The sequence below is a fragment of the Phyllobates terribilis genome, unplaced genomic scaffold (genome assembly GCF_046119375.1).
Source record: "Phyllobates terribilis strain yellow unplaced genomic scaffold, ASM4611937v1 Scaffold_11__3_contigs__length_659146591, whole genome shotgun sequence".
Lineage (NCBI taxonomy): Eukaryota > Metazoa > Chordata > Amphibia > Anura > Dendrobatidae > Phyllobates > Phyllobates terribilis.
Window position 1 is genome coordinate 108,922,280 of NW_027362771.1, and position 17,682 is coordinate 108,939,961.

Below are 17,682 nucleotides of genomic sequence, written 5' to 3' on the forward strand. Positions count from 1 at the left end.
GTTACTGATGGCAACCCTAGTTCATCTCCCAATCTTTAGGGCTTAGATGATCTGCTGCTAATGAATGAATCCCCCCCAGTGTACGCACTGTGCGCTGCTGGGATTCCCTGGTTTCTGAGCCGGGACCAGCGAGTACATATGCATTATGCATACTCCTGGCCAGAACCAGACTAGTGGGTGCAGCCTCGCTCCATACATTTGTATGGAGCAAGACCACGCCCACTGGACAGCCATGTCAGTAGACGGGCATGGCCTCGCTCTGTACAAGTGTATGTATTCTTTCTATTGCTGGGATTACACGTGTTTGTCAGGCCGCAGGGACTTGCACATGTCACTGAAGCACCCGCGATATTTGGTGAATCCCCGAGCACCCTAGGCAAACTCGAGTAACGAGCACTTGCGCTCATCACTAGTATGAATATTACTAGTATGTTTTTTTCATTATTAAAAGTATTTTTTACTTTTTTGTTACATGTAATGTGCTTGTCTCATTTAGAGGACAATTTTACCTTTAACCCCTTTAAAACCCAAGAGGTATTAATACGTGTCTGTGCCCTGGGCTTTAAGAGCCTGACACGTATTAATACGTCTTTGCGATCGCGCCCGCACACAGGCTGTGCGGGCATGATCGCCGCCGGGTGTCAGCTGATTGTCACAGCTGACACCCGGTACTATGTGCAGGGAGCGGTCCCGCACTACTCCCGGCACATTAACCCCCGCAATGCTGCGATCGAAGTTGCGGTGGCAAGGCGGGGTGGTCGCAATACTCACCTCCTCTTCCGGCCTCCAGCACTGTCTGCCGCAGCTTCCCGGATGTTGCCATGACGACCCAATGTCGTCATGACAAAATCCAGGTCACCCGACAGCAGTAAGATATTTTGGTCATGTGCAGTGTATGACCAAACTATCTTCTCCCTCTGCAGCGCTGACAGCCTGTATAGCATAGGTATGGTGCTCCATTACTGTGCTATGCAGGCGATCAGAATAAAAAAAAGTGAAAGTCCCATAGTGGGACAAAGTATAAAACTAAAAAAGTGTTAGAAAGTGAAAAAAAATAAAAAAATAAAAAATGTGTAAAAATATATAAAAAAAATAAAAATAAAATAATCCACCAAAAATAGAAATATAATGTACTCATCAATAAATATTATTATGAAAATAAATAAATAAATAAATAAAAGTACACATATTTGGTATCGCTGCATCCGGAACGGCCTGACCTATAAAATTGTCCCACTAGTTAACCCCCTTCAGTGAACATGGTAAAAAAAAACAAAAACAAAGCAAAAAACAATGCTTTATCATCATACCACCAAACAAAAAATGGAATAACACAATCAAAAAGACGAATATAAATAAAAATGGTACCACTGAAAACGTCATCTCGTCCCGCAAGAAACAAGCTGCCATACTGCTCCATCAGCCGAAAAATAAAAAAGTTATAGCTCTCAGAATAAAGCAATGCAAAAAAATATTTTTTTCTATAAAATAGCTTTTATTGTGTAAAAGCGCCAAAACATAGAAAAACTATATAAATGTGGTACTGCTGTAAACGTACTGACCCGAAGAATAAAGCTATCTTATAAATTTTACCACATGTGGAACAGAATAAAAAAATAAAAAAAAAACAATTCCTGAATTGTTGGTTTTTGTTTATTCTGCCTCCCAAAAATCGGAATAGAAAGCGATCAAAAAATGTCACGTGCCTGAAAATGGCACCAATAAAAACATCAAATCATCCCACAAAAAACAAGCCACCACATGACTCTTTAGGCCAAAATATGGAAAAATTATAGCTATCAAAATATGGAGATGCAAAAACTAGATTTTGCAAAAAAATGCGTCTTTTAGTATGTGACAGCTGTCAATCATAAAAACCTGATATGATTCTGGTATCTCTGTAGTCGCACCGACCCGAAGAATAAAGTCGTCTAATCACTTATACCACACGAAGAACGGCATAAAAAATAAACTCTCGGGTTAGGGTTGTGCTAGGGTTAGGGTTGGGGTTAAGGTTGTGCTAGGGTTAGGCTTGGGGTTAGGGTTGGGCTAGGGTTAGGGTTGGGCTAGGGTTAGGGTTGGGCCAGGGTTAGGGTTGGGCTAGGGTTAGGGTTGGGATTAGGGTTGGGCTAGGGTTAGGGTTGGGCTAGGGTTGTGCTGGGGTTAGGGTTGGGGTTGTGGTGGGGGTTGGGCTAGGGTTGGGGTTGGGGTTAGGGTTGGGCTAGGGTTGGGGTTGGGGTTAGGGTTGGGCTAGGGTTAGGGTTTGCATTTTTTTCAAAAGTAAAAAAAAAAAGATGCCCATATGGCAACTAGTGTTGAGCGCAAGTGCTCGCTACTTGAGTTTGCATCAGGTGCTCGGATATGCATTGAGTATCACAGGTGCTCGAGTCTCCGCCCCATATGCTTCACGGCCAAAAAAAACTCGCAGGGATTGCCTGCCATGCACGAGCGATCCCCGCATGCTTTTTTTGGGGTGTCTAACAACCGTGAAACATGTGGGCGGGGATTCGAGCATGTCACTCAAGCACCCGTGATACATGGTGCATACCTGAGTACCCGATGCAAACTCAAGTAGCGAGCACTTGCGCTCAATACTAATGACAACTTATTCAATATGATGACCTAATGTTATCAAATTCTGTGTCATACCTCTGGGTTCAAAATGTTCACTAAACCCCTTGATAAAATCCTTGAGGGGTGTAGTTTCCAAAATGAGGTCACTTGTGGGGGGTTTCCCTATTTAGGCACATCAAGGGCTCTCCAAACGCGACATGGCGTCCGCTCTCGATTTCAGCAAATTTTGCGTTCAAAAAGTCACACAGTGCTCCTTCCCTTCTGAACTCTGCCGTGCGCCCAAACACTGTATTTTCCCCACATATGGGGTGTTGGCGTACTCAGGAGAAATTGCACAAAAGTTTTTGGGGTCCATTTTCTCCTCTTACCCTTGTGAAAATAAAAAAAATTGGGGCTAAAACATAATTTTTGTGGAAAAAGTTTGATTTTTTTATTTTCACGGCTCCATGTTATAAACTTCTGTAAAGGACTTGGGGGTTCAGGGTGCTCAACACATCTAGATAAGTTCCCTGAGGGGTCTAGTTTCCAAAATGGTATCACTTGTGGGGGTTTTCCACTGTTTAGGCACATCAGGGGCTCCCCAAATACAACATGGCATCCGCTAATTATTCAAGCAAATTTTACATTCAAAAAGTCAAATGGTGCTCCTTCCCTTCCGAACCCTGCCGTGCGCCCAAACAGTGGTTTTCCCCCACATATGGGGTATCTGCTTACTCAGGAGAAATTGCACAACAAACTGCATGGTGCAATTTCTCCTGTTACCCTTATGAAGATGCAAAATTGGGGGCTGAAAAACATTTTTGTGGGAAAAATGTGAAAATTTTATTTTTACGGCTCAATGTTATAAACTTCTGTGAAGCACCTGGGGGTTCAAGGTGCTCACCACACATCTATATAAGTTCCCTGAGGGGTCTAGTTTCCCAAATGGTGTCACTTGTGGGGGGTTTCCACTGTTTAGGCACATCAGGGACTCCCCAAATGCTACATGGCATCCGCTAATTATTCAAGCAAATTTTACATTCAAAAAGTCAAATGGCGCTCCTTCCCTTCCGAAAACTGTTGTGCGCCCAAACAGTGTTTTTCCCCACATATGGGGTATCTGCATGCTCAGGGGAAATTGCACAACAAATTTTGGGGTCCATTTTTTCCTGTTACCCCTGCGAAAATAAAAAAAATGGGTCTAAAGTAACATTTTTGTGAAAAAAGTTAAATGTTAATTTTTTTCTTCCACATTCCAAAAATTCCTGTGAAGCACCTGAAGGGTTAATAAAGTTCTTGAATGTGGTTTTGAGCACCTTGAGGGGTGTAGTTTTTAGAATGGTGTCACTTTTGGGTATTTTCTGTCATAAAGACCCCTCAAAGTGACTTCAAATGTGATGTGGTCCCTAAAAAATGGTTTTGTAAATTTTGTTGGAAAAATGAGAAATCGCTGGTCAACTTTTAACCCTTATAGCTCCCTAATAAAAAAAAAAATTTGGTTCCAAAATTGTGCTGATGTAAAGTAGACATGTGGGAAATGTTATTTATTAACTATTTTGTGTGACATATCTCTCTGATTTAAGGGCATAAAAATTCAAATTTTGAAAATTGCTAAATTTTCAAAATTTTCCACTTTTTTCACAAATAAACGCAAGTGATATCGAAGAAATGTTACCACAATCATGAAGTACAATATGTCACGAAAAAACAATCTCAGAATCAGGGGAATCTGTTGAAGCGTTCCAGAGTAATTACCTCATAAAGTGACAGTGGTCAGAATTGTAAAAATTGGCCTGGTCATTAAAGTGCAAACCACCTTGGGTTGTAAAGGAGTTAAAGTGAATGTCCAACTTATACGCCATGTCATTTTTATATAATTCAAAGTGGAAAGTAAAAAGGAAGGAAAAAATACTGACTCCATGTTTTAATAAATATCACATGCATTGCAATTTGCTTGATGAACCCGAATGGAAGAAATCCATCGGGAAGCATGTAGGGATAACTTAGGGCATCCTCCTTCTGTATATGGATAGCTGTGGAGAGCCCTTGTCAGGTCAAGAGTCTTGGGGTAACCAGGGCCTGAATAGTCACAACAGAGCCTAATAGGGTTATTACTGGACTACTATTTTAATGGGAACAGGAGCAATTGTGGCATAGACTAATATGCAATTTATACATCCCTTTATATACCAATGGTTCTATGGATACATGTTTTTTAGGATGACATAAAACATTTGTTATCCTCTCATTAGTTTAGTGGGCTCTTATATGTTACGGACCACCTATATAAAATTGACCCATGTCAAGACTATCTATGATCCATTTTTACCATTGGAGATCATTTCCTTGTTTTGATTAAAGCTACTTATGTGGGCTTTGATTTTTCTTTGAGTTTCTACCTGTTTTGGTTGGTCGGTTTTATATTATGGTACTTGTGGACAGATTGCGGCGGCAATTATTTGAATATAATATTTATTAATACTTCTGTTTTATTTAGCGCTCACATTTTTGCTGACATAATACATGCAATTTTTAAGATCAACATTTTGATACCGAGCTCTGAATTACCCTCTCATAGATAGAGATATTGTAGTTATATGAAAAAAAATTCAGCCTAGGGCAGCCACCATAGGGGGGAACATAAAAGGTTTATCCAGGACTATTTATTTTTATTTACTATGGGCCTAAAGTCTAACAGGCAGGTAGTTGCTAACTACCTTCCTGTTCTACCCACTGGCTCAGAGCGTTCAATGACTGCGCCTGCCGGAGATTCAGCTGCTCAACAGAGCAGCTCTTTCTCTTCCAGGCTGCTCTGTTGACAGGGTGTAACTGCCAACGTCATACTGATTGACAGCTGGCTCGCCACAGTTAGGCAGCCGGCTGTCAAGCAGCATGGCGTCGACAGTCACGTCCTGTCAACAGAGCAGAACAGAAGAGAAGCTGCTACTCTGTCAACCAGAAGCCGCTGATGTCCGGGCAGTAGTGATCAGTGATCCCTCAGTGCTGGCAGATATCGGTGCCAGGCACAACAGGCAGGAAGGTGGAAACTACCTGTCTGTTAGTTTTAGGCCCATAGTAAGGAAAAAAAAGTCCTGAATAACCTCTTTAAGAACTGTATGTTCACTGTGTAACCAGTGTGTGTATTTTACAATCCGCTTACGATAATTGGTTATTGCAAAACGAACAATTTTTATTTTTTACTTTTTTTTTTTTAAAATCTATGAATGGAATTTGGAGTTATGTATCAGAAATATGAGCTTCAACTATTATAAAGATAAATTACCACATAATCATTACTGAACATCATGTCACTTTGACATAGGTTACATTATAATTTAAGTCATGTTGCCCAATATCACAGCATTTTTTATAGTGTAAAGTTTAATATTAGATATAAAGGCTTCTAATATCAGCCCCAGGAAGAAATTCGACCTTCATATTTCAGTACATGGAATATTAACTCTCAACACATTTGTTAAATGGAATCTCTCACAGGCAGTTGAATAACAAAGAAAGTTAAGTATTAACCTGGTAGTGTAATTGAGGGTGAATTGGTGGGGTGCAAGAGTGTTAAATGGGCATCCACAGAGAAGGATATTGCAGGAATCTAAATGGGGAAGATAAGTGGTTCCAATTCCAAAAAAGTTGAGCCATTGTGTAAAAAGTAAAGAACACAATATTGCATTGATTTAGAAATCTCTGATAGCCATATTTTATTCACAGCATAACACAGATCAAAAGTTGAGAGATGGATATTTTACCATTTCATTTAAAAAAAATTAACTCAAAAAACGTTTAACTCATAAAATATGGTTAAAAGAGATTTCCAAATCATTACATTCTTCTTTACATTTTACACAACGGCCAAACTTTTTTGGAATTGATGTTGTGCTAACATCTTTGTTGACCTGAAGGTTTAAAGGGGTTGTCCACTGCCAGGACAACCCCTTCTTAAACTAAAATAAGCTGCAGCTGATCCCTGACTTCCTCTTCATGTTCAGTTTGTCCAAAGGCAGGGACAGTGACGCCAGCGCTGATTGGGCCCCGGGACCGCGAGTGCCGACACCGCTGGAACGGAGCCAGCACGGGAGGTGAGTATAGTTTTTTTTATTTTATCGGGGCAGAACATTTAATTTAAGAAGGGGTTGTCATAGTAGTGGACAACCCCTTTAATAAAAATAAGATCTGAGAAACATTTTTGAGGTGAAGGCATCAGGAGGTTGTTGGGACTCAGATGTACGGTCCAGTTGATGACAGTTTAATTCAAGGTTTCTTTGTGAGATTACGAATATGGATCACTTCTTGCTAATTCATCAATTCCAATATCTTTTAATGATTTGCCTTTACTTTCTTTGTAGACTCGTGAAGAATGGCAAAACGTATTTCTGATTGCTGCTTTAGTCCACTACAGTGGTGTTATTTTTTATGGCATTTTTGCTTCCGGAGAAAAGCAGGACTGGGCAGATCCAGAGAGTCTTAGTGAAGATAAATGTGGTATTATAGACAATGATGAACTAGCGGAAGAAACCGAATTAAATAATGAATCTTTCACCAGTCCCAGTAAAAAGAGCACGTATGGTGCTACCATCCAAAGCAATGAAATCCGCAAGGCCGGCTGGAGAAAACAGAAAGGCATGACCCAGGACTTCGATGAGCCGACAGCCTATCAATATGAGAATGGAAATTTTCAGGACTCCTAATTCTGCAAGTGCAGTAGTTCTATTCAAGTGAAGTATTGTTAACAGGACCTCCATTAAGTATTGCTCAGTTTATATGTTTACCAAACATATTAATTTCCTATACCATCCCATGGTATAGTGCACTTTGATAGTTGTCTGACTTTTCATGCTATGCAACATTAATCTGCATGACTGTGATAATCGTTACTATGTCTCTTATAAAATATTTTTATCTTTAAGAATGAGCCCCCTTTTAAGGACTGAAACTTTCTACCCTAATTTAATGTTTAATTCTAGTTTCTAGATGTGTGGATGTTTTATTTCAACTTTTAAAGATGCAGTACATCAGAATTCAGGATTTATTTCAATAATCATAAATGATAGTGTAATATCTACAAATAGATAAAACAGCCCGTGTCTTCATATATTAACGGCAACGATATTTGTGACTCATCTCAGATTCCTATTTTTGTATTTAATATAAAATAGGTATTACTTGAAGTAACTCATTAAACATGACCTGGTTCAACATTTTTCGTTTTATATTTAATATATATAGGCCTTTACTGTATTTCACATAATATATGAAGATTTTCTGGTATGTTAAGTGTTTTTTTTAAGTACCTGCATATACTTTTACTGTATATCTGTAAGTAACATTAATCTTTATTTATATAATGCCAACACATTTCACATAACTTGGGGAAGCACCAAGTGAAATGACATATCATGGAAGCAAAAAAACAATGAGACAAAGCTTGAGATGCCCAGCCATGAGGATTTGTAAATGGAATTGGAGGTGTGACATGATAGTTACTAAAAATAATTTTGTTCTGGCAATATGAAGCATAAAGTAAACTCCATGAGCCAATCACCAAGCAGATAATTGTCCGTGTGTTTTTTTTTTTAACAATCTACTTATTTTATTAATCTATTATTTATTTATTTACAAATAATATTTTTTTTAATATTGAACTGTTAGAGAAAATGAATATTTATTGTATATTCACAGAATGGGCCTATAAGTGTCTTGCATATACAACTGCAATTTATGCACACACTCTTTCAAAATTATTTAAAGGGATCATCTGGCTCCGCTGACTTCCAAATCAGGAGGTGAATGGGGCTGGTGATGTCACATCTACAGATATCAGCCAGCTTACATGCATAAGTGACAGGTATTAGGCACTTCTGAACGTGAGTTTGCACATATTTGCAGATATGCCATGACTGTCCCCACTCATTTCCCAATAGTGAGTCGAGTCGGGTTACTTTTTTAAAACCTTTGTGACCATATAACAGATATACGTCATATGGGCTTTGGGGATCCATGGAATGGAGTCCACTCCATATGTAGGGGGTACCACGGGTGTTGTATAGCCAGCTTCTACTTCCAATGGTTCAGTACAGCATTTAACTAGCATTTACTAGCTGTATTAAATTGGCATGTAACATGGTGCACACATTGCCTCTCCTCCCTGTGCAATTTGATTGCAGTGTGCCATTGGGTTTCCATGAAGGCCCCTAATTGCAGTCATGTTTGTACTGTCAAGAAGTCACTGGCTAGGATTCATAGAAGATCAGTATTATAGTGTTATGGCTCACCTGGTGAAATAAATTTACTAAGCTGTAAGTCAGGGTGAGCAGCACGGGCCAAAGGTGATGGTGTAGCGGAGCATGTCTTGACGGACGGCATATGGATCAGCAAGGACCAGGATAGTGTGGTATGCTGAATGCCAGACAGCCAAGAGGAGCACTAAGAACTAGATGAAGCAGAGCCAGGTGTAAGCATACACACAGGAACAGTTGATGCATAGGGTTCAAAGCTGAGATGTATGCAATCAGGAACTTTCAGCAGTCATATGGTTAATGGCAGAAACATATGCAATCAGAAACTTTCAGCAGACATGTGGTTAATAGCGGAGATGTATACAGTCAGGAACTTGCAGCAGGCATACCATAGACATAGTACCTTGATAGCAGAGTAATGGGTGCTGGATCAGAGTGCCATGGGCCAACCAGTAACACGGACTCTGGTGGCCCACTGTTCAACTACATGAAAATATCACATTACCCTCATTCACACATTTGCCTCTGTTTCTATATTATAATAAAGGGAGTAGTTTGTTAAATGAATGTTGAAATGATAACCTTTTCTGTACATAGTGAAACAAAAGTATTGTGCCAACTACTTCTGCATAGGGCCCACCAGAGGATTCACCTGTTCTTCTGTTGGTCAGTCCGAGCCTGGGAACAACATCTACAGATGCTGGACTGAACTTGTAAGTGAATGCTGGAAGTAGTAAAAAGAGGAGAGTGAGGAGATAATAGAATACCTGGCTAGAGCCTGAGCTAAATGGAAGTTAAAGCAACTTCTGACAAACACAACATAGGCAAGAACCATGCTTTCTCATTACTCGGGCACACATGGGTGCCTGAGCAAGTCTTAAAATGCCTTGGGTGATGACGTCACAGAAGTTTTCCAGGTTATAAGAAAAACCCGGCGCAGTCTAGTGTAAAAGGGAGCAAGGCCTGGTGCTGGCAAGATAAGTAACATGCAATATATAGCATAAACGATCACAGGGTCAAATTCCCTAGGGGGACTAAAACATAAAATGAAGATTAATAAATATTTTTGTAATTGCTACAAAAATATTTAAAAGTTTGAATCACCCCCATTTTCTAAATTAAAAAACAAGGTAATAAAAAAAAAATATATATATATATATATATATATATATATATATATTTGATATTGCTGTGCCCATAAGACTGCAATCTATAAAATATAAAATTAATTACACGCTGTTAAGAAAAACTTCAGAATTTTTTGGTCTCCAAAAAAAGCAATTAAATTGTATCCAAACACACCCCAAGATAGAGTTAGTAAAAACAACAAGTTGCCAAGCAAAATACAAGTCCTCACACAGGTCCAGTGACAGAAAAAAAGAATAGTTCTGGGTATTAGAAAATGGCAAAACGATCAAATTATTATTTTTTTTACAAAGTTCTGCATTTTTTTAACTACTAAAACATAAAAAAGCATACATGTTTGTAATTGCCGTAATCACACTGATCTGCATCATGATGTGAGGTAATTTTTAATGTAGAATTAAATGAGTACATGCAAAACCCCCCCCCAAAAAAAAGTCATTACTTCACTATTTCATGCAACTTATAATTTTCTTTTTTACCATTTTTAGTGGATGATGAGAATAAAAATTAATCATGTTATTCAAAACAACAACTCATTCCTCAGTATACAATCCCCTGTACAGCATGTTGATGCAAAAATAAATAAGTTATGGCTCTTGAAAGTAGCTGAAAAAAACAGACAAAAGTGCAAAAATGAAAAATGGTCTAGTCATAAAAGGATTAATAGAAATGTAGCAAATTAAATAAGTCAACAAAGGTATTGGCTAATGCAAAAGTGCAAAAAAGCAAGCTGGATTCTTTATAGCAGTGGTCCCCAACCTTTTTTGCACCAGGGACCGGCTTGAAGCAAGATCATTTTTCCATGGCCCAGCAAGGAGGGGGTGGGGTGGGCGGGGCTTTGGTCATATGGGGGCGGGGTAATGGAGGGATTTGGAGTTTAGTGCATACTTATCATATAGTGTAGACCAGGTCCCCGCCAGGAGCTATGCCAGGAGCCCCACATAATGTGCTGTGCCAGGAGCCGCATCACTGAGGCCCCATCACGCCCTGCAGCAGGACAGGGCAGCTGTCCTGACAGCTGCTGTTCAGCTGCATTTACTTCATCCCAGGGGCGGACACAGACTGTAGTGGGCCCCTGTGCAAGAAATTTTTGGGGGCCCCCCCCGCCCTTCATAAGGCAACAAAGTTATGTAAACATAACCCCCCCATGTGCATCTCTCACCCCCCCATGTGCAGCTCACCCCCGTGCATCTCTCATCCCCCTCCGTGCATCTCTCATCCCCCTCCGTGCATCTCTCATCCACCCCCCGTGCATCTCTCATCCCCTCTGTGCATCTCTCATCCCCCCCGTGCATCTCTCATCCCCCCCGTGCATCTCTCATCCCCCCCGTGCATCTCTCATCCACCCCCCGTGCATCTCTCATCCCCCCGTGCATCTCTCATCCACCCCCCGTGCATCTCTCATCCCCCCCGTGCATCTCTCACCCCCCCGTGCATCTCTCATCCACCCCCCGTGCATCTCTCATCCCCCCCGTGCATCTCTCACCCCCCCGTGCATCTCTCATCTCTCCCCTCCCTCCCATGTGCATCTCTCATCTCTCCCCTCCCCCCATGTGCATCTCTCATCTCTCCCCTCCCCCCATGTGCATCTCTCATCTCTCCCCTCCCCCCATGTGGATCTCTCATCTCTCCCCTCCCCCATGTGCATCTCTCATCTCTCCCCTCCCCCCCATGTGGATCTCTCATCTCTCCCCTCCCCCATGTGCATCTCTCATCTCTCCCCTCCCCCCCATGTGGATCTCTCATCTCTCCCCTCCCCCATGTGCATCTCTCATCTCTCCCCTCCCCCCCATGTGGATCTCTCATCTCTCCCCTCCCCCATGTGCATCTCTCATCTCTCCCCTCCCCCCATGTGCATCTCCCATTCCCCCCACTCCTAGTTAATTGTATTTAAAAAAAAATAAAACTTGTTATACTTACCCCCATGTGATCCCTGCAGAATCCTGGCGCTCGTCCAAATCGCTGACACCAGGTTCTCCTGACTTCCGGCCATGTGACGGCGCCGTCACATGACCGGAAGTCAGGGGAATCATGAAGGTGCTGCCGCAGCAGCGCAGCGCTAAGATGTCCCGGACCCGGCGCTTAGCATGCGGCCGGGGGCCCCATGAGGAGAGAGACGCACAAGAGGGGGGCTCCGAGGGGGCTCCTACCGGCCGGGCCCCATACTGGAGTCAGGGCAGTCATGCCCTGATGGCGGCCCTGCTGGAGGCTGGAGGGGCCCCCTCTCCCCGCGGACCGGCTGAAAAACCCCAACGGCCCGGTCCTGGTCCGCGGACCGGCGGTTGGGGACCTCTGCTTTATAGTGATTGATGAATTTCTTTACTCAATCTGTTTCATATTGTCATAGTTACATTTGCAATCAAAATGATTGAAACCTATTTGTAAATTAGGTTTATTAGCAAAATTTACAAACTTTCTGTGTTTGCAATAAACTGATGAGAAAAGAACAAGTTAAATAGCTCATTACAGGTAAAATGTCACTTTTACTAAATACTGCAGTCTCAGAATAATTCAATCCCTTCGTCTTTAGCACTTAAAGGAGCGCTCGCTGGCTCTTATGACCTGCTGCAAACGTGACACATATCAGTCTCTCCTCCTGAGAAATATTACCAATTCCTCATGGGCAATGTCATTCAGTTTACAAATTTTATTGGATTTGCGTGTTGCAACTGCTGTGACTGTGCTGGCCAGGCCACTCCACAGTCTTCCAAGACGTCTTCTGAAACAAACACTTGGTGGATATAGAGGTACGCTTGGAATCATAGTCATGTTGGAAGGTCCAATGACACCCAAGCATCAGCTTCCTCACTGAAGGAAAGACATTTTCACTTTGAATTTCCTGATACTTGATTTTATCTCTCTTTCCCTTCAGAGACAGAGTCAAGGAACAGGCCAGGTGTCAGAACCAGTAATGATGTGTCCAGAGCAAGTTTCTAGTTTTTGAAGGGCCTATATAGGGCATAATATGGGCACCCGACAAATGGACAGGTGCGCCATTCACAGTTCATTTTAGGATGCCCACTTTTGCAGCAAATCAGGGACTTAGATCACGGTACGGTGGGGTATTTGAGGACTTATATAGTTCAGACAGTGATAAAGCTTACCCTATGTAGCAGTGATACAGAAGACTGACCAATATGGATCTGTGTCTTTACATACAGTGAGAAGGAAGAAGACTTTACCTGTGTATAACTGACTGGATAGGACATGGTTTAACCTGTGTATAACCAACATAGATGCAGAATTATTATGTCTCCTTAAAGCCCCGCGTGACATTTCTGTTACTGACACATCCTGACTGGGGGAAAGCTGATTTATGTCTGTCTAGTGAGCCCTGATGGTGTCTTGCTGACCTCCTGTTCCTCCATTGTAAGGAACCTACTATATATCTATGATACTTCAATAATTATACTTATCCTGATCTTTTTCACTCCTTTTTGTGTGTTTTGGCAGTAAGGACTGCAGTTACTACAGGCATTCTGGCTTGTGTCTCTCCCAGCTACAGCTCACATTTTGGCTGGTCACTCACCAGCTTCAGCACAGTCGACTCTGCTTCATTCAGCAGACTGACAAGCCTCGTGAACACAGGCCCTGTTTCTAGTAAAAAAGCTAGACAGGTGCTTCTAATCAAATCATGCAGTGCCAGGACTTAACCTTGTCCTAACTTTTGTTCTGTACAAAGTTGAATGTGCTGACAACAAAATCACACAAAAATCATCAATGGAAATCAAATTTATTAACCAATGGAGGCCTGGATTTGGATTCACCCCCAAAATTAAAGTGGAAAAACACACTACAGGCTCATCCAACTTTGATGTAATGTCCTTAAAACAAGTCAAAATGAGGCTCAGTATTGTGTGTGGCCTCCACGTGCCTGTATGACCTCCCTACAACGCCTGGGCATGCTCCTGATGAGGTTACGGATGGTCTCCTGTGGAATCTCATCCAGGATGGCACATCAATGCGATCTGTGGCAAGAAGGTTTGCTGTGTCTGTCAGCGTAGTGTCCAGAGGCTGGAGGCGCTACCAGGAGACAGGCCAGTACACCAGGAGACGTGGAGGGGGCCGTAGGAGGGCAATAACCCAGCAGCAGGACCGCTACCTCCCCCTTTGTGCAAGGAGGAACAGGAGGAGCACTGCCAGAGCCCTGCAAAATTACCTCCAGCAGGCCACAAATGTGCATGTGTCTGCACAAATGGTTAGAAATCGACTCCATGAGGGTGGTATGAGGGCCTGACGTCCACAGATGGAGGTTGTGCTCACAGCTCAACACCGTGCAGGACGCTTGGCATTTGCCACAGAACACCAGGATTGGCAAAATCGCCACTGGCGCCCTGTGCTCTTCACAGATGGAAGCAAGGTCACACTGAGCACATGTGACAGACATGACAGAATCTGGAGACGCCGTGGAGAGCGATCTGCAGCCTGCAACATCCTTCAGCATGACCGGTTTGGCAGTGGGTCAGTAATGGTGTGGGGTGGCATTTCTTTGGAGGGCCGCACAGCCCTCCATGTGCTCGCCAGAGGCAGCCTGACTACCATTAGGTACTGAGATGAGATCCTCAGACCCCTTGTGAGACTATATGCTGGTGCGGTTGGCTCTGGGTTCCTCCTAATGCAGGACAATGCCAGACCTCATGTGGCTGGAGGGTGTCAGCAGTTCCTGCAAGATGAAGGCATTGAAGCTATGGACTGGCTTTCCCGTTCCCCTGACCTGAATCCGATTGAGCACATCTGGGACATCATGTCTCGCTCCATCCACCAGCATCACGTTGCACCACAGACTGTCCAGGAGTTGGAGGATGCTTTAGTCCAGGTCTGGGAGGAGATCCCATAGGAGACCATCTGCAACCTCATCAGGAGCATGCCCAGGCATTGTAGGGAGGTCATACAGGCACGTGGAGGCCACACACAATACTGAGCCTCATTTTGACTTGTTTTAAGGACATTACATCAAAGTTGGATCAGCCTGTAGTGTGTTTTTCCACTTTAATTTTGGGGGTGACTCCAAATCCAGACCTCCATAACCTGAATACTGAGGTTTTAGTTTAGAAAAAACAACTCATACGGAGAGCAGACAAGGGTAGCATAGAGCAGCCACAGAAAGGAGCTTGGTATGAGACTGCAGAAATAAAGAATGTGCTCACCCCCATCTTGTTATATGCCCCCATCCATGTATATATGCCGCCCTCCCCCAACCATGTATATATGGCTGCCCACCCATTCCATGTATATATGCTGCCCCCCATTCCATGTATATATGCTGTTCCCTCCCCCATTTCATGTATATATGCTAATTCATATAGACAAAGATGACGTACACGAACATATTCTATTCCAAAAGCTGTTAAATTTATTAGTACATATCAGTAAAAAAGACAAGATATTCATTAGAAAAGTAGCACAAATACATAAATAATGAGCCAAAACAGGGATGCCAGCGCTGACACACAACAAATAGATATATATAGCAGATGGAGGAAATATGTATATATATATATATATATATATATATATATATATATATATATATATATATATATATGTGTGTAACAAACCCCAACCCACCCATACAGTATGATCACAAAGCTGGAGCTATAAATGTAAAAGTGCACAGTGCACATCCAAACAGAGAATATAATGGAAATAGGTATAGGTATAAATATATAACTCACATATCCCCATCCCAACTACAAGCATATATACCAAAGCGTCAAACTATCCAACTACCAATAGAAAAACACAAGGCTTCAAACTAAGCCCTAAGATGCATGAAGACCGCTCACAGAGGTCAGGTTAGTTAGACACCTAAGGTTCTACGCAATAACTAAGTGGGGGTAGAGCATTACTCACTTATTGTAGTGTTATGTCAGCGCAGGCATCGGGTTGCATGTGTGTCACCCTGGCCTGGATGCCACAAGTGTAATTAAAGCTGTGTCTGAGAGCAAGGGGGAGGTTCTCTGGTCAGGGGAACATTAGCATGCAATGCCTCCTGTCTCAGGCCAGTAGGGGGAGCAGGCTGCCCCTATAAAAGCTGGTGCTGGGGGCAGGGTTAGTGAGAACTGGATGGCCTGTCTCAGCATTGAGACTTGTCCCAGAGCAGAACAGGGACAGACAGTTGCACTGCACCTAAGAGGAAGTGTGGCAGGAGGAGAGCCACAAGCCAGAGACAAGAGGCGAAGAGAGCCTGTCTTGGCAGAGAAAAGACTTACTTTACCAGACTTTGGTGTCTGAGGCTGGAAGGATTCCACATCCTCCAGCAGAGAACCAGTCCGCAAGGGACTGTATATTCCTTGGCCTAAGAAGCCTGGAGGCCCTGCCACAACCGAAGGGACCAGTAAAGCCGTACCAGGCTGGGAGCAGAAAGGAACCCACGTCGCAGGCCATACAGGCGAGAATACACGGAAAGCTCGGAAACGTGGGCTGTTACCCTATAACGAGGAGATAGCCAGAAGGAGCGCAGAAAGCACGGTAGGCCTACACCCTCACCCTGACCAGGGCCAATTTCCCCGTTGCTCTCAGACATCCAGGTCCCCTCCTAGCTGGGACTGTTTATGGGTCAGTTTACCTGTTTCAGTAAAGACCCTGGACTGCAACCTGTTGTCTGTGTGCTCCTTGCTCCTCCAGCACTACCAGCACTACCAGCACTGGGACTCTCACTACCATCACTCCCACCATCCACTATACTGCCCTGGGGCCGCACTCTTCCCGTGGGGAGTCACACTACCCTAGCTCCACACCTCATCAGCCCCAGCGGTCTGCATGCAGCGGCGGTTCCTAATAACCGCAAATCCACGGGTGGCGTAGTCGGACATAAACATCAGCACATAACGGACTACCACTGGCCTGACCACCCTGAGCCACGGAACCGGGTTGCCACTACTACTCCCATCGTTCCCCTACTGCCCGGATCCGAGTGCCCCACGGCCCAGGGGGCGAGTCAGCTTTGGCGTAGTCTGCAGGATTGCAACCAACCCGCCACAAACGGGTATTGCGTGCCTGAAAAAGACTTATAACTTACCTGTGGCGAAGTTTCCCGCCGTCCGGAGTCGTTTCCCGCCATCCGGAGCCGATTCCCGCCTTCAGACACCATCTTGGACCGTTTCCCGCCGTCTTCTGCTGTCTTCCCGCCATCCGCAGCTGCTTCCCGCCATCGGACGCCATTTTCAGGACGCCGCGCCGGAAGAAGAGGGGCGTGAACGTCAAAACCGCGCGAGATCCGAAGCTCCGCCCCACGCACCGACGCTGCGCAAGGTCCTGGAAGGGAGAGAGAGCGACGCTGACGTCATCAGGACGCGACGCCAGGTCCTCGTCCAGAGCAGCAGCAGCGGAGCCGCGGCCTACAGAAGAGGATCGTCGGAAGGTAGGCCACGCTTGACTAGGGGGGAGGAAGATGTCGGACACAGAGGTCCCCACTACCACCAACGCAGCTGCAGCAGCGGTGATGCCATTTTCCCTGCCTTACATCCCTGGAGCGGCCTGGCTGCCTAAGTACTCTGGGGAGCCCCATGCCCTAACTGACTTTAAGGAAAGGCTGTACAGTTTGTTCCAGGTTTACCCCCTGACAGAGGAACAGGTCAGCATACTAACAGGGCAGTTAACTGGCGCAGCCCAAAGGGAGGTAAAATCATGGCCCACTGAGGAGAAAAGGACTGTGAAGGGTATTCTGGCCCGGCTGCGGGGTACCTTTGACACACGTACCTCCGCTGAGATTAAAATGAGGTTCTATGGATGT

General features: G+C 43.8%; 1 protein-coding gene across 1 annotated transcript in view; it reads left to right on the top strand.

Annotated features, from left to right (window-relative positions):
* The window catches only part of SLC17A8 (solute carrier family 17 member 8), a 58,973-nt gene extending 50,986 nt beyond the window's left edge, over window positions 1–7,987 (top strand). Inside the window, exon 12 of the mRNA XM_073650670.1 lies at window positions 6,912–7,987. Coding sequence (XP_073506771.1) covers window positions 6,912–7,253 — 342 coding nt within the window. The 3' untranslated portion in view covers window positions 7,254–7,987. The remainder of the gene's footprint in view (window positions 1–6,911) is intronic.
* Window positions 7,988–17,682: the final 9,695 nt, after the last annotated feature.